Source organism: Amphiprion ocellaris, chromosome 1 (assembly GCF_022539595.1).
Source record: "Amphiprion ocellaris isolate individual 3 ecotype Okinawa chromosome 1, ASM2253959v1, whole genome shotgun sequence".
In the NCBI taxonomy this organism is placed as follows: domain Eukaryota; kingdom Metazoa; phylum Chordata; class Actinopteri; family Pomacentridae; genus Amphiprion; species Amphiprion ocellaris.
The window spans coordinates 11101465-11121975 of record NC_072766.1 but is presented as its reverse complement, the minus strand read 5'-3'; the positions used below and the strand labels follow the sequence as shown (position 1 = coordinate 11121975).

The following is a 20511-nucleotide window of genomic DNA, read 5'->3' as shown; positions in this document are numbered from 1 at the left end:
AATGTCTATTTTGGGATTTGTTTATTGCTTGACCGTCTGGTTAGTTCTAACTGTAGTACAGCAGAGAGGATTATCACCTTTTTCTTTTAACATTTCTTCATCTATTGTGTTTTTTTGTGTTCATGATCTTGCAGCTCCAGGAGGAGGAGGACAAACACTTACAGCAGGAAGCTCCTCTTGAACAAAGTGACCGTATCTCCAAGGAGTCCTGTGACGCCACCGCTGCTGCTGAGAGACCCTTTATTTTCCCCCACACCCGCTCTCGGCCCTCGCTGCTTCCCGCCATGCCCACACTGCCTGAGGAGGAGGAGGACTCTCCCGAGGAGCTGGACAGTTCCTCCAGCTCTCCCAGCACAGTGAGTTGTCACTTTTCGAATCGCGTATTGTTTCGAACAACTCCATAATCCATTTGGCCCACAGAGGAAATTCCATCAACGCTCCTGCTGAAGTCTGGCCCTCAAAAATGAGTCCCTCTTTCCCTTCAACATGCTACTTTCAGCTCACCAGTAGAAGCTTTTGATTAATCCTTCTCAGCTGAGAGCACAATGTTCTTTTCTTCTACCAACACTCTCCTGTTAGAGAGGCTCTCTGCTCTTATCTAAATGAGGCTTTGCTGTGCAGAGAACAGAAATGACCAGTACTGCAAATACTGGCTTTTAACTTGGTACATACTTTACTTTTTTAGCTCATATAACAGTTATGTCTCATAAATTGTTTAGACTTTACTTTAATTCTGCTGATTCTTGGATGTTTTATGAGTCTTTGAAGGCCACTTTGCTGGGCTTTTAGAATAAATCACCAAAAGTAGAGCCACAGCTGAGGAATTTTCCAAAGAACTCACTGAAATCAGCTCAGGGTGAAGACTAATTTAGATTTTTCTGTTGTGTGATGAACACCTTATCTGTAGAAAATGTCCTCTGTAGGTCATTTAGGACACATTCGTGCTTTTTTTGTTAAAAAAAAAAAAAAGACAAAAGTTGCCATTTTTTTCCTAATTCATCCTGAAAACCCTCTGTCCTTGTAGACAGTTTTATTTTAACTAAAAATGTCTGACTTCTGCAAATGTATTTCTTCGGTTTTATTTCTTTTTTTGCGTGTTTATCTCCACAAAGTCTTACAAGCTGGCTAAAGTTTTGCAAGTATGCTTTTCATCATTAAAAAAATCTATTTGAAAAACTTTGTTTGCTTTGAGAACCACAAATTACACTCGTCCACAGTGTACAATTCCAGAGATGAATATCGCAAAACTTCAGCAGACAAACCAAAACTATCTGCATACATTAAAATTAGTGACAGTGAGGGAAATGTTAATCTGTTCGCCTGTGGGTGGACTGAGCCTTTAACTCACAAACACCCTCAAGATTGGAGCATTTGAGCATCTCACAACAAGATGGAGGATATGATCAGATCAGATTCAGCAAACATGTCACAGACAGTAAAGTGTTAAACAGTCTGAACATCGGAGAACATTGTCTTCCGCTGCAGTCGCTCATAAACACGCTGGCCTGATAAGACATCTCTGCAGAATGTAATGAAGCTGTGTAATCTAATCTCCAGGGCATATGCCAACACTATAAAAGCATCCACCTTTATTGCAGCACAGTGGTGAGGCTGCAGCCTGTCTGCGGTGCTGCCATCAGTGGGGATCCCTTTTATTAGGAATCTATGGCAAAGATCAGCTTTTAGAGGAGGTCTTCAGGAAATAGTGTTTGATGTGAGTCTGTGTTTGTTTGCGTACTTACCTCTCATAGTTGGAGAAGAATTTTATGCTGTAAAACTACAATTGAGTGACATCTTGTCTGTTCTCTCATCCCTCGTCTAGTAACCTTTAACTGCTTTATAGGAATCCAGAGGGAATTTAGTGAAGAAGCCTTGATAAAGGGAGCAATATTCTGCTTCAAGCAATATTTTGCAAGTGTAGAACAGGCCAGATCATTGCTATATGTGTGAAATAGCATTATTTAGGGAGCATTTGTGCCAATCTAGCCAGAATCAGGATGCAGATCTTTAAGTTTGAACCTTAAAACCTGAATCTAAAGCTTTAATTTTAGTCTAAAATTCTTATTCCTGAATCTTACTGTGTTAAATCTAGTTTTTATTTGCTTATTATGTCAGTTCAGGTTTTGTTTATGTGTCCTTCTAACTATAGTTGTGTTAAATTAAATTGCCACTGCTCAGTTTTTCATCAGGGCTCCACAGCAGGTTCATCTAACCCTGCTTTTACTGTAACCTTGTCGTAACTCAGACTCTTATGTTGTGTTTTTTTGCTCAGTCTACACCAGCGGAAAGTCGAGCTGTCATCATGACCGCCCCCACCATCGTCTACCCACAGCAGGCCGCTATTGTCCAGCAAGATGGACGTCCTCTGGAGCAGGCCAGGTAATCAGCTTCACTCTCAAGCATCCCTAAAATAGTTTCCTTCTTTTGCTTTAGCTCTAAACAGAGACAGTGTGTGTCTGAATCAGTATTATTCTTTCTCTCAGGCCACACAGTCCCAGAGCTCGCATGGCCAGGAAGTCCTCTGGAGGACCCATCACCACAGTCGGTGGGTACGCACACTCACACACACACACACACACACACACACACACACACACACACACACATACACACACACACTGCAGCTTAAACTATCTAAAAATAAACAACACTATGAGAACTATTTAAATGTTATCATTAACATCATTTGTTTTAGTCCACCAGTTTTATTCTGGAGTGTTTTTCCACGTGCACTCTTCCTAAGTGGACAGTTGTAACCCTATTACTGCTGTAACAATCCTTTCTTTATTTAAAACATCTTTGGTCTTTTCAAGCAGGACTAAAAGCAAAATAGCTTTCTCATTTTACATCGTTGCTCATGAAGCGTCACTACGTTTGGGCGAAGTTTGGTCATCTGTATCTTGACAGATGAGTCGGTGAATCCTCCCACATGTCTGAAATGCTTTTGATGATGTGGTTCCGTTTGATGTTCAGTTTGTTGAACTTTTTTTCAAGAGAGGAGGAGATAAAAATATCACTGACTTGACCAGCACTCATCACCTGATTTATTGGCTCAGGTCCATCTGTGAATTGTTCCTCGCGCTGAGACTTTAAACCAAGAAATTCCACTTAAATACACTTGAGATGCAGCCTCTCTGATTTACCTGATGATTTGCTGATATATTAGGAAAGGAGCCTACTGGTTTAGATCACATTCACACCTGCGGACAGTTTAGAGTTACCGATTAACCTGTGTGGGAGGAAGCCGGAGTACCCAGAGAAAACCCAGGCATGCACAGTGAGAACATGCAAACACCATGCAGAAAGATCCCAGGCTGGGACATGAACCGGGGATCTTCTAACTGCAAGGCAACAGCGCTAACCACTGATCCACTGTGCAGCCCTTGCATTCTATTTGCTTGGATATATGTAATTTATCAATAGCTTGCAGAAATGTCGAAAACACCGCAGAATCAAAATAAGTGTGCTTGTGTATCTACATTTGTGTGTATATTTGTTCATGTGTGTGTTGTGTTCCTCAGACAACACAGGTAACGTGATCGACCTGGTCAAAGATCAGCTCCCGGAGCTGCAGCTCTCTGAGGAGGATCGACAGAAGAACCTGGAGCTGCTCGAACAGGCCAAGAAGGTCAGCGATCGCTTTCTGATGCGTCGCGGCCGCCGATCCACCAGCAGCCTCACCGACTCGCCCACAGGTATTACAAGTACAGACACACACATGTACTCAGACACAGACACATTAGTGGTAATTAGTGAGATCTCACATGTTGTCTTAGTGTTTAAATGGATTTTAAGAGTCAATATGTAATTGAGGGACTTTTGAAGTCCAGGGGATATAGCTTGCATACATTTTTATTAAAAGTAAAAAGCTAATGTTTTTATGTTCATTATGATCATGTCTTTACAAATTCCATAATTATTTATTATAGAAACAATCACTTATTAATAAAAAATAACTGGATGTCACTAAAATGTCAACTAAATAACCATCTGAATTTAATAACAACCACCTTCTAATTAGCTAAACAATAATAAAATGAGTTTATCCAAAAATTGTTTTGATTGTGTTCTTGTTATTAAGTTGAGATAATCATGACGGATATTTCTTTTTTGGAAATATATCAAATTTTATGTGGAAAATGACATATTGTGTCTGTGTCTGAGAAATCCCTTTCAACTAAGTTACCCATTACAAAAACACCTCTCAAGGAAGTGTCTTAATTCCAGATCACATGACCTGCTCCACATGATGTCATTTCCTCCTGAAGAAAAGACTGGCAAGACTCCAAGGCTTTCTGAGTTATTTAATATAAAGTAGTGTGTGAGTCAAGTGTAGATTTATCGCATGTAAACAGTTTTACTACAATATCTTTATAAAGAATTTTCAGTTTTACTCAGTTGTATATGTAATATTTAGAAGAATCTTTCTGTAAAAATGCCATGTGGTGTTTGGTTATAAGTGGCCATGTGAATTTTAGGTCTGAAAACAGCAAAAATGTCAACTATGATACCTGTCAACTATGTTACAAAAAGTCCCGCAATTATATATTGACCCTTAAAGATATTGTCAATATGTGGTTGGTAACTTTAAAGAATCTGACTCATTTATTTTCTTTGCAGCTCTTTCTCCAACTCCAACACCGTCATCCTCACCGTGTTCATCGAGAAGCAGCTCACTGACTGTGGCCCCTCAGACTGGTTTGTACTTTTTGTCCAAGATTATTATTTATTGATGCTTTGTTGTGGAGTTGATGAAAATGTTTTTGTTTTTTGTTTTTTTGCTTTTTCACTAGTAGGACCTTCAGAGTCAACCCATGTCAGCCCACAGTCTGTCGGTCAGGTAAAGGAATGCTTGTTATTGTTACACAAGTTCAGTTTTCACTCACAATGGCCTCAAGTGTTATGCAAACATTTCTTGATACAAATTTCCCACAAATAAAACCAACAGTGTTCATTTTATTTCAGTTTTTTTGTATTCTTAAATGCTGCTCTAATTTGTTTGCTTTATGTGAAACATTTAGTCTCTCTACCATGCTGTCTCTGAAATAAAAACCCACTTCAAGCATTAATTTTCCAACTATGAAAACCATTTTACCTTAAAACAATTTTAAAAACATCCAAAATTACATGATTTACCAGAGCTAGAAACAGTAAAAACAGAAAGAATTGTTGGATTTTCAACTTTTTGACAGTCTTTGTTGGGAAAAATAACAAAACCTAAAATTGTGGTATTTTGTCAGTATCACTTTGTCCAACATGTCTCATTTTGAAAATAAACCTGTGATAACACAGAGCAGATAGTAGACAAGTACGGAAACAAATGAAAAATGGTATTCCCAGGTTTTTAAAATTTTTGTAAAATAAATTATCAAATAAATTCTGCTTTATTATTTCTTTTGTATAGTTTATGCTAACAAAAACTGTGCCATATTGCACAAAATATATTTTTGAGTTCTCTGTACTTCGTCATGATTGCGCTGTTTCCATAGAAGTGCAGGACTTTACACTGCAGGGAAAAGTAAACCCACATGTGACAGGAGCAAAAAACAACCAGAAACTACTTGGGGTTCAAAGGATTAAAAATCAACTGTGTCTGATTCTAATCATATGAATAATTTTATTAACACAAGAACATTGATATGTTCTCTTGTAGCATCTGGAGGTTCCTTCAGGCAGGGAGCAGTCTGATGTAACCAGTCAGGATCAAGAGGTCAGATTTACAGACTCACTCACTCTAGTTCTCTTTATTAACACACAAATAACAACCATAATCATTTCAAATGCACATGAAAGAAAGCTTTGTAGAGGAGGCACACTGTCACTTTTGTTAATGTCCTGTAAGTTAGAATTTTTCGCCTTCATCAGGTTAAAATCAGAATTTGATATTTAAGTGCCTCGAAAGCTAAAATCACCTCTGTGCCCAGTCCAAAATGTGTCTTATAAAATGTGTGTGAGTTTATGTCATAAAAACACAGAAATACTGAATGTATTAATAGTGGTGTTATTGTGTCACTGACCTCAGGGCAGGCTGCTGGTGGACTGGAAGGCGCCTGAGAAAAGGAAAGTGTCGTCTGGAACTCTGACGCCTCGTTTTGCGCTTCAGAAGGACAACTGTGATCTTTCTGTGCCTAAGAGTCCTCCCTCAGTCAATAAAGCAGATGAGGTTTCAGGTCGAAACCCAAACCAGGCCCCGGCCACAGGGGTGGCCAAGCCTGTCCCCAGACCTCCCACCCAGCAGGCCCCCTGCACCGCAGAGATCAAGACCATCGGGGCCTTTCCTCCGCTGATGAGGGCTGTTTCCTGGGATACCGTAGGAAGCCTCAATTCTAGAAACGGAGCCCCGAGTTTCCCTCCTACAGCCGAGGACACTTTCTCAGACAAACCCAAGGATGCTGTGTTCAAGTCCTCAGGATATAAGGACCTGCCCACTCAGCCGGGGCCGGTGCAGAAACTGTCTAAACTCAGAGAGGTAAAGCATTGATGTTGTCATTCTGTCTTTATGTAATCAAATGTCCCTTTGGGTAAAATGTTGTGAGAATGATAAAAGAATGTTTTGGTCTTGTTTCCGTGTACAGGAGCACAAGCTGATGCGTAACCAAAGCATTGTGGGATCCAAGCTACCAGACTTGAGCGAAGCTGCCGAACAGGAAAAAGGTAAAAGCTCCCTCGTCACGCAAGACACAAAGTCCTTTCAGCAGCACATCCAGCGATGTCGCCAAGGGTGTGCACTTCCTGAATCTCAGGGAAAATCTGAGTCCGAAAATGATGATATGTTCTTGTTTTTTTTCCATCTGTGCCACCCATTTACTGGCAACCTTGTAACAGAGAGACAAGTGCTGTTTTCATTTTCCATCAGCAGATGGCATGATTGTTAAAGTATGCAGGCCTTAGACCACCGGATGAAGTGAGGAAGTTGTTCTGTGCATTTTTGAAAAGAGAAAGAGGACTGAGACTTACTGAGCTTCCTTGGATTTGACTGCCGTGAGAATGAGCTTGTGAAGTGACAGCTGGAACACCTAACTCAACATTGTGCATGAAAGCCAAAATTATTAATTTTCTGTTTTTGTCCTGATTAGATAAAACTAGTCTTTGTAGAAAAATGTACAAGTGTCTCCTTTAATTTTAATGGGAATCGTTTAGAGACCTTTAAATAAGATTACTTAACAGCTAAAGAATGAATAACACCTTCCTCCTCTTACAAAAGAAAAGCTTAATTCATGATGTATTAGAGGGAATGAACATGTTTGAAGGATTTTTCATGCTGCAGTGGAATTTGTCTTGGTGTTAGAAATGTTAGAAAACTAGATATATTCATAGACATTTGACATTACTGAATCAGTCTGCCATTTTTTAAAAAAGTAGTTTAATGTCTTTTTAAAACAGCAGTTTCACTGAGATCATCTCATTTTGTGTACAAGGTCACATATTTATTCTTTAAACATGAGCAAGAAATCTACACATGCAAGCTGCATTAGTTTTACATTAAAATGAACAACTAGATCTAGTTATTGCATGTCAACAGGTTTACTACAATATCTTTAGAAATAACTGTCAATTTCAATTTTACTTAATTGTATATATAATATTTAGAAGAATCTTTCTGTAAAAATGCCATGTGGTGTTTGGTTATAGGCGGCCATGTTGATTTTAGGCCTGAAAATAGCAAAAATGTCAACTATGATACCTGTCAACTATGATACAAAATGTCCCACAATTATATATTGACCCACATAAAGTTTAAAATGACTTGAGACGTGACTCAAAAAAGTCCGTGGAAAGAGTCCACGTAATTCTCTTTCGATGTGATTTAATGCAGTGATGTGTCCGCAGGATCTCCATCTTCTCCAAAACCAGCCAGCAGTGAGGAGACGAAGGAGAAGTCCGACGCCATGCCCAACATTTCAGACGTGATGCTGAGAAAACTCAAACTTCACCGCGGCCTGCCGGGCTGGTGTGTAACAAGCCACTGCTGAAGCCCTCATAGCCTTCAAAAGAGCCTTCCTCACGTCTCAGTTACTGTTTATGTCTAACTGTTGTTCTGTGATTTCCTTCTAGTGCACCTCCACTCACTGAGAAAGAGGTTGAGGTTGGTGTCTGATTTGTGCTTGCTGTTCCATTTAATTTGCACTTTTTTTGCTTAAAATGATGATAGACAGCTACAAATTTCCGATTCATAAAGTAGAAATGAAAATTCAGTACTTTGTCCAGGTAGTTTTTGGTGATTTGATTCTTTAATTTAAATAGTGTGTCATTTTGAGTTTGATTACAAGAAGGATACTTTCTCATATCCGTCTGTTTATTATGAAGCCAAATAACACCTCTGAAACTCATTATTCAAGCTGCTATATTTGTTTAATCTGTCTAAAAGGGACAATACACAAGACTTTAATGACTCAGCTGTACAAACTCAACTTATTTACAGATACAGCTATTTTGTACTTAAACAGGTAGAAAAAGAAAGTAAAAATATGCTTAGTGCCATGTTCTTACGCCATGTAATGTTCCCACTTCACCATGATCCACGGTTATTAATTGCCCATAACTCCTAATACAGTAAGTCACAAAACTGACCGCCTTTGACCAGTGAATTGTGGGAGAATCTGTATTTTTCCACTTACAGCTGAACCTTCGTCCCCCATGTTTACAACAACCTGTTATGTTACCAGAGTAGTTAATTGTCAGAAATTGGCAGCTTGCGTTTGGCGATGTTCTGTCAACAGGAAAAGTGTTTTTTCTGTTCCTGATCAGGCCGAAGAGACTCGCAGTGATTTCCTGCAGAGAAAAATGCAAACATTCGTGACGCTGTCGGGCGCCTGCTGCAGCCCCTCTCACTGCTCCCTCTGGGATGCGTCTGGATCAGGACAGTCAGAGGTCATATATTTCCTCTCAGCTGTGGCCCATGCATGTAGGAAAACTGTGCAGACTTGCTTTGATCAACGTAGCAAAACATCAGGGGGTCAAATGTCAGACTCGCAGCTTGTTCCCCATGCTCGTCCCGGGGCTGCTCGACTCCCCGTCACACGTGAACCCATAAATTTCATGCCAGTATGACTTAAGCAACCACACAGACTCTTACTTGTCCTGTATTTGTGTGTTTGCTGTGCTGTGGACACGTTTCTAGGATTTGTTCCATTGTGTTGGTGTGTTGCCATCACCTGCAGCTCATCTGTATTTCAATGTGTTGTTTAATGTGCCAATCTGAGTGTTACATTGCTGTAATTTCCTCTCTCACAGAACGCATTCGTCCAGCTGTCACTGGCATTTCGTAATGACAACTACACTCTGGAGACGCGGCTCAAACAGGCGGAGAGGGAGAGGAATCTGACGGAGGAAGACACCGAGAAAGAACTAGAAGATTTCAAAGGAGCGCTGAAGGTCAGTCCTCGAAAACAGCAGCTGATTGTAGATTAACTCAGGAGAAAAGAAGAATTCCTGCTGGCTCTTTAGTGCTCATTCATCTGTTTCATGTTTCCTGGAAGTGTCCCCGCAGGAAATATTTATCTTATCTGAGTCCAAAACCCAGGTACAACAGGGACAGTGATGTATGCTTTGTTTTCCTGAGATTTGTTACAAGATGTTGTTGTGTTTCAGATGACTTCACCTCAGTGGCAGAACCTGGAGCAGCGTGAAGCCTATCAGCGCCTCCTAGAGACGGTGGCCGTCCTGCACCGACTCGCCACGCGACTCTCCAGCAGAGCGGAGATAGTCGGAGCGGTTCGACAGGTGCAGCGACACACACATGCATGCAGATGACAATATGAACACTGAAAATGCAGCACAGTTTGGTGCACTGTGCAAATATACAAGACATCTCATTGTTTGAAAGATACTCGTCTTCTTCAGGATGTCTTGGGGTCACTGAAGTACCGGTTTGGCAGCATTTAAAATATCGTGGTGAAGGATTTTATCCCAAACAAGCATCACAAAAAGAGCAAATTCACTGTTTTTGAAGTACAAACGCCTACAGCTACTTAAAACCCTAAACCACTTAGATGAATTACTGCTTTTTCTGTCTTTCCCTTATCAGCTTGGTCAATGTATAATTGTGGGACTTTTTGTAACTTAGTTGACAGGTATCATAGTTGACATTTTTGCTGTTTTCAGGCCCAAAATCAATATGGCTGCCTATAACCAAACACCACATGGCATTTTTACAGAAATATACTTCTAAATATTATATATACAATTGAATGAGATTGAAATTGAAAGTTATTTATAAAGATATTGTAGTAAACCTGTTGACATGCAATAAATCCACACTTGACTCACACACTACTTTATATTAAATAACTCAGAAAGCCTTGGAGTCTGGCCAGTCTTTTCTTCAGGAGGAAATGACATCATGTGGAGCAGGTCATGTGATCTGGAATTAACACACTTCCTTCAGAGGTGTTTTTGTAATGGGGAACTTAGTTGAAAGTGATTTCTCAGACACAGATACAATTAGTTATTTTCCATGTAAAATTTGATATATTGCCAAAAGAGAAATATCTGTCATGATTATCTCAACTTAATCAAAAGAACACAATCAAAACAACTTTTGAATAAGTTTATTTTATTATTGTTTAGCTAATTAGAAGGTGGTTATTAAATTCGAACGGTTATTTAGTTGATTTTTTGTGATATCTAGTCGTTTTTTATTAATAAGTGATTGTTTACATTAAAACTAATTATGAAATTTGTGAAGACATGATCATAATGAACGTGAAAACATTAGCTTTTTTACTTTCAATACAAAATGTAAGCAAGATATATCCCATGGACTTCGGAAGTCCCTCAATTATATATTGACCCAGCTACTTATCTGTTAAAAACAGTCACTGTAGTTATAGTTACACAGAAGGTTCACAAAAGCATAGCATCTTGCCGCTTTTGCTCCATAGAAGTCTATTTCCTGATCAAACTGCATTAAGATTCATTATTTCAACGCAGACAAACTGTTCATTTGTGTTGTCTGTGGCCTTTTTGGGAAAATGGTGTTAATTTTTCTTTATGGCTCATCTTTGTTGTCCTAGTATAAATTTAGAATGTACATTTTACAAAAATAAGAAGGAGTAGCGACCAGAGATCAAGAAAGAGCAGCAAAGATGAGAAAATACAGTCAATTTTATGATTTAAAGCTGTCGGTATTTTGATAAGAGTTGGAGTTACTTAGCTAAGTATGTCAAGCTTGTTTATGCAGCTTAAGTAATGCAACTTTAAAAACAGAAATTCACTCAGAAGTCAATGAGGTGACAAGATGAGTCAAAGATATCCAATCAGTAGCAGAAATATAGGTTGTTGTGTATTTTATTGTGAAGGTCGTTGCAAGTTTCCAACCTCAAATCTCTCTCTGCTATCAGGTTTTAGGTGTTTTAGGTCACCTAACAGTTTTTCAGCCGTTTTTCCTGTTTCTGCGCTCACACATTGTAATGCAGGGCATGTTCTGACTGAGTTTTCAATATTAAAGATGCAAGACTTTTTATTTGTCACATACAGCATGTGCAGTGAAATGCAAAGTGACTGTTCTCAAGGCTGTGCAATAACAATAAGACATTATAAAAATAAGAAATCTTTTTTTATATATGACAGAAAATTGCGAGAAAATGTCACAGTGTCATAAATAATGAGGCAGAGACGTTAATTTTCTTGTCTTACAGGAGAAACGTATGAACAAAGCCACTGAAGTCATGATGCAGTATGTTGAAAATCTGAAGAGGACGTATGAGAAGGATCATGCAGAGCTGATGGAGTTTAAGAAGCTGGCCAACCAGAACTCAAATCGTTGTTATGGAGGATCTGTAGACACTGGAGGTAAGATTACACTGATGATCACAAGGGAAAGGAAACACGGAGAATTAAACTCAGCCAACTTCATGTTGTATTTTTTTTTACAAAGGTGTTCCATGCTTAGAAATTGACTTTGACTTGAGCCAAGTGTTTGACTGAGCATGTACCTTTTTAAACATCTCTGCCAACTGGATCTTTGAGCATATTTTCAATAGAGAACTTTCCACTTTAACTGGAGTAAACTACTGCTGCCAGCATGAAATGAATAGTGTCTCATAATGCTGGATTCTGCTCTCTTTATAAAGATGATGGAGTTCCACGGCCGTCAAGATCAATGTCCCTCACCCTTGGAAAGGTATGTTTTTTCAGGTTTTTTCCCCCCGTTTCACAGTGTTGGACATGGAATATATTTGAATTTTTGATTATTAGCCAGTCAAAGCAATGTGTTTGAAGGCACAACCATGGGCCCTGGAAAATTTAAATGCATTTTTTTTTCACTGTAGCCTGATATTTTATACTAATAAAAAGATAAAATATAAGTCACAATCTGAATAAGAAGAGGGATGGTCAATGCAATATTAATGATTTTGTGTTTTTCTTGTAACGTCTATGCATCTAAACAGCTGTTTGGGGTGTTTAAAGCTCACTATTCAATATATTTGCAACTGAAGGGCTGTTCAGACATTTCTCTCAGAATCACAAATCTGAAAATCATAGTGACAGATGAGAAAAACTCAGGGGATCAGAAGAGCTATTAGGATTCATCCTCAAGATGGCATCACTCATCATCATTTATATCTATCGATCCACTGAGTAGTTGCTGAAATGGTTTAGTCTGGACAAGTGCTGACTGATAAATCATATTTTCATTGTTGCATCGACACAGAAACTGTACTATATAACTTGCCTACACTCTGAAGAACTGGTTAATTATCACAAGTTTTATCGTCATCTCAATTTTGAACCATGATATCCCACATTGTAGATTTTCTTCATATCATGCAGGTCTAGTCTGGACCAGAAGACATGCTCCTCTTTCAAAGTAGTGTCTTCATTCAGTGGCATCATGTTTCTGTAGGTCAAAAAGAGACTGTAGCATGTTCTGTCTGTTCTGTCTCCTGTAGGCTTTGCCCAGACGCAGGGTGAGCGTAGCAGTGGTGCCTAAGTTTAACCTCCTCAACATCCCGGGTCAGACCCCAACCACAGCTGTCCCGAGCCCCAACGCAGGACCCGCCACTGGTGCTACTCTTCCTGCCCTGGTAGGTCTTCCTGTCCTGATGTCAGGACGAGGCTGATGGGAAATGAGGCATCAAGTATTTAATCCAGCACTTCCACAGTGACTGCTGAATTCAAGTTCATCTCTGGTTGGAAACATATTCAGCTTTTTGAGGACAGAATCTCTTGGTCCTGGTAGTTTTTTTTCCACTAAGGAAAAACATTTAATGCAAACCTACAGTCTAGTGTTGTTATAATTCAGTGGTCAACATAAAAGTATATAAAATGCAGTGCACATAAAAGCAGTATCCGGTTTGTTCTCTTTATCCAAATGATACAAGGTGACTTTAAGGCTTTAATTGTCATGAAACAGCAATAAACCAGATGTCAGTACAGTTAAATTCATAGCATGCAGTGTATCTATGTAGTGCTGTAATGAATCAATTTACAAAGTGCACCCATTCATTATCTTCCTATGCATACTGAGGTAGGCAAATATTCAGTATACAAAGAACAACATGTACCAAAAGCTGTACATTATGTGCAATATTTGCAGCACAAAAGGTTTTGGTTGTTAGTATATCAAAGCAGTTTCCCCTGTTACTTTCCCAGATGATTTGATATAAATAACTTTTTATTTAAGTTTTAGCTCCAAAAATGTAAAATAATGCATAATTTCACAAAATGTTAGAGGTTACTGTTAATTGTTTTATTGTTAGAAAGCAGTGATGTTCTTCTACTCGCTCCTCTTTAGTGTGAAGCAAATGACGTGAAAGGCAGCACCACCCCAGAGGCAGCACAGCCAGCAGCAGCAGAATGGTACGTTTTGTGTATTTGTCGTGTTTTGCTTATACACACACATACGCACACATGCAAGCACACAAAGTCACATACCACTGCTGGATTTTCAAGGTCAGTCCACAGTCCTCGAAACAATGGACCGAGAAAAAACCTCAACTTCTAATCATTCTTATCAAAAGCATTTTGTGCAGCAGATGGAGCTTTGGCTTGTTTGTGTGACCTTCAGGATGTGTTTTACGGTGCAGAGAAAGTCCCAGTGGGGTAAAAATAACCCTGAAAGCATAAAAAATAATCAAACCCCGCTGCAGCCGAGGGATATGCTGTCCTGGGTCGTAATGTAAACATTTGTGGAAGAGTTTGACAAAGTCCAGGAGCAAGGCTCCCATCGTACTGTGGTTATAAAGTGAGGCTCGGTTGAGCTCTCGAGTGTCAGAGCAAGATGTTCTCTGAGGAGAATAGCAATAACAAATGTGTAAAGTGCTCGCTCCATTTTTGTTATTTTTTCTGTTTTCACTCACCATGCCTGCGGAGGTGTCGGTAATGCAAACCCTCCACTCAGCCGGCTCTGCAGCTTCTCCATCACGAGACAAGGCCACAGTGTTGTGATGGAACCTCAGTCTGCACTGTTTTATAACTTCTGCTGTGGTAGTAGTGGTGGTGTCCAAGGCTGATTGCTCTTTCCTATCTGAAACAATGCAGTGGAAAGAGTGTGTCGGAGCAGGAAAGTGAGCCGGCCAAGCCTTCTGTAAACTTGGAGGAGATCAGAGCCGAGATCAGAGCCGAGATCAAGGCAAAGATCGAGGAGGAGGCGTACAATAAAGGGTGAGGCCTCCTCTCCTGCTTGTTCATGCACATAAACAGACACCGTATATTGACATAACTGTTGTTCATCATAAATCATCACAGTTATGCGACTAATAAGTGCCTATATTATGCTGTTAATGTGAACATTTCAAATGCAGTTATCAAGAGGGACTGAAGCAAAGCAAAGCACTGCAGGAAGAGAAATGTGAAGAGGAGAACGCTGCAGAGAAACTGCTGGAATTGAAAAATAAGGATGAAGAGAGCGGAAAGAGGTTCAAGAGCAGCAGGTAAACTCAATCTGCTATGTTTAAAAAATGAGAAGAAACACAGAGTATGCACTGTATTTTTCTGACATAAGATACAAGCCAATCACCAGTCTTCAAGTTCTATTCAAATGCTGTACAGTACTTTTCAAACAGTGTTTCTGAATCATCATACTTTTTATGTATGTCCTGTAACTGATACTTTCAAAAAATGTAGATGGAAAAACAGAAAACTAAAAACATTATAAATAATAGAGAGCAAGTTTATATCTAGCTCTATATACATTATCAGTCAGAAGTTTGGACACGCCTTCTCATTCAGTGCTTTTTATTTATTTGTATTATTTTCTACATTGCAGATTAATACGCAAGATTAACACTTTCTTGTTTACAACATAATTCCATGTGTATTCTTTCATAGTTTTGATGTCTTCAGTGTTAATCTACAATGTATAAAATAAGTAAATAAAAACCATTGAATGAGAAGGTGTGTCAAGAAGTAAAAACAAGTGAGTCAAGATAACTTTTCTACTCAGTATTTCAACTATTATAAATTATTTCTCAGCAGGACAATCTGTCTTTACATGTGTTTTTTCTTTGCTGCCACAGTAAATATTCATTTTTAGGCTGTTTTGGGAAACAAAACCAGCATCAATGATTAACTTTTATTTAATTTTTATCAGAAATATACAGTGCACTGTATGAGTGGTTTATCTTCACAGGAGGATGGAGGAGGTTCTGGCTGTTCTCACAAGGTTTTGTCCAAAGGTCAACATGAGTCGGCGACTTCTCCTGATCGCCCTGACGCTGTTCGTGGTGATGTGTGTGGTTATCAGTATTTTTACGTTCTTCAGTGACTACTACAACCGACGTGAGGACACGTAAGGAGAAAAGGACCTTGTGCGAGACACGATGGAGATCTTTGGGCTGAGAAACAGCACAACCAAAGAACCAGCAGAACCACAGAGACCACAGTCACCATCGTGTCTCTGTCAGTTTACCATATCATCACACTCAGACTCACTTGAATCAAATGACCCCGACACTCGAAGGGTCGAAGACGTTTTGGGAGGCTTTATGGATAAGTTTTATTTTGTTTAGAATGGAAAGTTGACAGTTTGCTGCAGCAAATAAAGATAATTTCTCTTTAGGGACCAATTGCATAGTGTGCTGAAATATATATTGAATTAAATTAGAAGCACATGTAATGATACATTCTGGTTCTGGTACTTTGGATGAGGAATAATAAATGCTACAGTAGAAAAAAAAGTATATTTATCGACACTCTAATGTTAAAGTATAATCTCTCAGGTCCAATAGATAATAATGCCTCTGAGAGATTTTGAATCCATATTTAAAGATTTTTATTTGTTGTTTAAATTCTATATTTAAAGACTGAAATAATAATAACAAGCACATTCCAAAGTAGTTCCTTAAGTGCAATATTTTGCAGTTGATGGTTCTCGTTTGTGTTGTTTTGGATTGTGTCCTCAGAGCACTGACAAATTTTCCTCTTGTATGAGAGCACTGTTTAGATGGCATAAGGCTTATTTTTATTCTTTTTTGCACAAGTGTGCCTGCCTGTGTTGTTTGTTCTTTGTGGAATTTTTGCTCTGTCAATTCACCTTTCAATAAAAGGTGCCTGAAAACGTTCTGGAGTCATTTCAGTTACGGCAAATAAAAAGTGCAGCCGAAGCAGATTAGTGCTTTTTGGGGTCTTAGGCGGATGTTTTGAGAAATTCTCTCTTATGCTGAGAGTTACTTCTGTGCATCAAGTATACAGAACAAAAAATATATATGGATCATGTAGTATTTTAATAAATTCTACCGATTATACATTCTCTACGACAGAATGTACGTCACAAAACAACCAAATACACGCTAAGAAATCACAGTTCAGTAATGAGTCACACATCTGTGAGGCACAGAGGTCATGATTTTGTCATGCTGGCTTGTGGAATGTTATCCCACTCTTCCTGAAAGGCTCTGTGAAGTTGACAGACATTTTCAGATACAGGATCACGTTGTCAGACATGTCCATCCGGAGTTGTCTTAAGGGATTTCTTCCGGTACAAATAGGGAGTTGTGGGCATTCAATTGTGTGACATGCAGCATCCAGTGTGCCAACAGCCCAATTTTCTAATATTCTTGCCATTTGTGGCATCATTTCACCTCAATAAAGTAGCATTTTAAGGTGGCGCTCTGCAATCACTCATCAAAGGAGTGTCTGTTTACTGGTAAGACTGTTTGATGGTTGTTTTTCAAAGCCACACTTGACTAGGATGTGGATTAATTCAGTGGTTGAGAATTTGTTACCGGTTGAACAGCTCAAAACTTGGTGAGCTAGCACCTTTAAAGCTCACTAAGATTTTCAATGGGTCAGAAAAAAAGGAGTGATTAAACTGCAAAGCTGAAGTCCTGTCATCAACTGAAATGCCCCTTTGTTCAAACATTAACCTCATGTTCTTTATTGTAGTCTCATGCTTAGCATTTAGACAATCTGGAGGCTCATCTCACTTTCATTCCAGCTACAAAAATTTACAAAATGTTTAATTATTCCTCTGAATTATATTGTCATTCCTCCTTACTCAACTCTTCTTGAGGATAGTTTGACACGTCACAGTTGTAAATAATAAAATTTACCTGCTATAGTTTCAGTTTACTGGCTCACTGTCATATTGCCATAATTAATTGGGATTTATTACTATTGCCATATAGTCATGAAAATTATCTTTATTCAAAATATCTGTCAGGAAAAAGTTCTTTTCCATTGAAAAACCTCTCACTTCCCAACACATATTCTCATCAGAGTAGCTTATTTATCTCAGGACACCATTTAAGGTTATGAAGTTTAACTCCATAAGGTCTTAATATGACCCCACAGACACACAAACTCCACCTCCAGGGAGGTAAAATAAATCTAAGAGTATAATATCCTTTTCCGCAACTCCAGATTACCATTTATTGTGCCCACTCACCTCAGTGACACCTCACATCTGACAAAAACACTGCTGCGTTTTCGTCAGCAGGGCTTTGCGTCATTTCCTGCTGTCCGGGCTTTTGGAGAGATGTTTTTGCGGAAGTGGGATGTCGTCGTGTGCCAAGGCTCATCAGAGGGTACCAGAGATAATAAGCAGGTTCATGATTGAGTAACGCCCTGAGAGAGGAAATCATTAGGACAGGGTGCCCAGTCAGATGTCAGGAGCAGTAAAATCCTCTTACATCATCCTCTGACCTGGGCAGAAATCCAATTCATGTGTTGCTCATATAGTTAACTGACAGCATTTGCTTAAGTTATAGAACATTTTTGTTCAATTATTCCTGGAACATGTGTCTAACTTCCATGTTCCCTCTGGGTCCTTCTCCCAGAACATATGATGGCTCTTGATCTGACCTGTGCTCAGTACTTCCTACTTCCTTTTCCTTTATTTTCTGGCAATGACAGACTCCACACACCCCAGTGAACAGAATCACTGCTATTTAACCGTGTCATTTGGCTGACAGACGCACAAACGCTGCAGCGCTGGTCCTCCCCATCATTCATCCATCTCTACTCCGACCAGTCATGAATATCATCTGGCTTTGCATCACATTAGCGTTGACTTTTACATCAGTCTTCTCTGAAGAAAATACTGACATAAGCCACATCCGAGGTAAGAAATGATTTGTAAATTTACATATTTTCAACCATGTACATGTGTGCCTCCACTGGTTGATCAGATAGTTCAGTTAATTGTTTTATTGTTGCAGTTTTCCCAGCAGAAAACCAAAGTATTGCCGGAGTGCTTCAGGTTACCTCCTTAAATTACCTCAACCAGCCTCAGTACGCCTTCAATGCCTCTGAAGCTCGGAGGATCTGCTTGTCTCTCGGACTGAGCATCGCCACAAAAGCACAAGTGGAGAGAGCTCTCAGCAGAGGCTTAGAGACATGCAGGTAAGACCAGAGTAAAACTGCACAGTATCAGATCAGTGGAATTCACAGAAACGTACCTGATGTCATGCTTGTTTGTTGCATTTAGGTTTGGATGGATTGATGAACATTTTGCGGTCATCCCCCGCATCCAGGCACTTGTTAATTGTGGGAAAAACCAGACAGGCTTGGTGCCATGGAGAGCTTCTGTAACACAGAAGTTTGATGTGTTTTGCTTCAATGAATCAGGTATGAAGACTTCAATCTGAACTCTTCTCTAGTGTTTTATATTAGTCAGGGTATTTCAAAATATCATGCATGCTTTTTGTCACATCTCTTTGCTTTTTGGTCTTTAAATTTTCAAAAAAATCTGATGGGGAGTTCATATAAATCCAAATATGTCAACTCAAGTTAATATGAATAAACACTCCGGATTCATTGCATTTACATTTGGACAGAATTTAGATTCAGCTGCATTTTTTGCTTTATTCTATGTAGCATTTGCTTAAAAATTTCAATGAAAAAATGAACGAAAATGTTTGCATTAAAGTAAGAATGTAAATGTTAGTTGAAATCTCCACAACATAACATATTTTCCTACATATTTCATATCAGTGCATTGTTGCAAGTGGGAGGCAGAAACAAAGTATAAACAGCTGTCAAATGACTGGCACTGATCTAATCTTTCATGACCTTCGTGTACTTGCACAGATGCAGCGGAACAATTGAAGGATGAAACAACTGATAGCCCTTTGAGCAGCAGGTACAACTCAGGAAAACCTCAGTCTCCAACTCGAGCAACAAATTCCACCCTGACAGAAAACTCGACAGCTTCTTCCTCCCTTCTTCCTTCTTCCTACTCAACTCCTTACAGCATAGATGTTGCAGAACAACCAGCCCGTTTTGTCGGCAGTGCACAAGGCTCATCCGGAGGTATGAGGCTCTGGTTTGCAGATAGAATCCTTTGTCATATTCAGGTCATAGTAGTAACTACAACAAAATTGTGAGGGCATTTTTACACTTTTACAAGTGTTGAATTTATTTATTTTCCTGTTTTACTAATATGTTTTCCCTCCATTCTGATGTTTTATTATTTCAGGAAAGGCTGTACTCATCACCTGCACCTGTGCCTTCCTCCTGACTGCAATAATCATCTTTGCATACCTAAAATTGTGAGTTATTTTCAAGAAGTGAATAAAATACAACACTGAGACTTAAGAACAGATTTGTTGTTGGTTAAATTGTGCTGTATAGAGCCAGTAAAAAAGATGGCGAAGACAAAGCACCATCCCTTCATGTTAAATTCAAGGTTCTACATTCAACAATTAATTGTCTTGTTTTGCTTCTTTGTGTGAAAAGGAGAAGACGCTGCTCTCTGAGCTCTGACATGGAAAAGCCCGAGGAGTACATCCAGACAGAAGAGTGGACAATTGTGAAGAATACTAAGGAAACCAAGAAAGTGAGTCAGAAAGATGAGAGGACAGCAGTGGACGACAATGCATGTTGAACATTTTACTCGAGAGATTTTTTGAGGAAACACACCATGAAAAAAATCTGAGTGACGACTTTATTATGGATGAAGATTTGTGCCTTATTTTGTGTGAAAGTATTGTAACAGAATGACTGTAAAGTGAATTTATTTTGCATGTATGCGTTTATTATTTTCTGTCATGTGATGTAAATAAATGATGCAATTCAACCACCAGAGGGCAGTGTTTGCCAGACAATCATTTTGGTGACTTTATTCTG

At 39.1% G+C, this 20511-nt stretch overlaps 2 protein-coding genes across 2 annotated transcripts in view; both read left to right on the top strand.

The window, feature by feature from the left end:
- Positions 1-16504, top strand: part of mrvi1 (murine retrovirus integration site 1 homolog) — a 34623-nt gene extending 18119 nt beyond the window's left edge. Inside the window, exons 20-39 of the mRNA XM_023282843.3 lie at positions 135-356; positions 2273-2379; positions 2484-2545; positions 3522-3695; positions 4621-4698; positions 4797-4840; positions 5654-5710; positions 6023-6469; positions 6576-6654; positions 7831-7951; positions 8056-8086; positions 9235-9375; positions 9592-9723; positions 11640-11793; positions 12075-12124; positions 12894-13028; positions 13739-13803; positions 14485-14607; positions 14748-14876; positions 15575-16504. Of these exons, the coding sequence (XP_023138611.3) occupies positions 135-356; positions 2273-2379; positions 2484-2545; positions 3522-3695; positions 4621-4698; positions 4797-4840; positions 5654-5710; positions 6023-6469; positions 6576-6654; positions 7831-7951; positions 8056-8086; positions 9235-9375; positions 9592-9723; positions 11640-11793; positions 12075-12124; positions 12894-13028; positions 13739-13803; positions 14485-14607; positions 14748-14876; positions 15575-15737 (2514 nt within the window). The 3' untranslated portion in view covers positions 15738-16504. The remainder of the gene's footprint in view (positions 1-134; positions 357-2272; positions 2380-2483; positions 2546-3521; positions 3696-4620; positions 4699-4796; positions 4841-5653; positions 5711-6022; positions 6470-6575; positions 6655-7830; positions 7952-8055; positions 8087-9234; positions 9376-9591; positions 9724-11639; positions 11794-12074; positions 12125-12893; positions 13029-13738; positions 13804-14484; positions 14608-14747; positions 14877-15574) is intronic.
- A 1836-nt stretch (positions 16505-18340) lies between these two features.
- Positions 18341-20469, top strand: lyve1a (lymphatic vessel endothelial hyaluronic receptor 1a). Its single transcript, XM_023282850.3, has 6 exons — positions 18341-18505; positions 18603-18786; positions 18872-19011; positions 19474-19695; positions 19862-19934; positions 20122-20469. Exons 1-6 carry the CDS (start codon positions 18418-18420, stop codon positions 20267-20269), a joined length of 855 nt encoding a protein of 284 aa, XP_023138618.2. The 5' UTR covers positions 18341-18417; the 3' UTR covers positions 20270-20469.
- Positions 20470-20511: the final 42 nt, after the last annotated feature.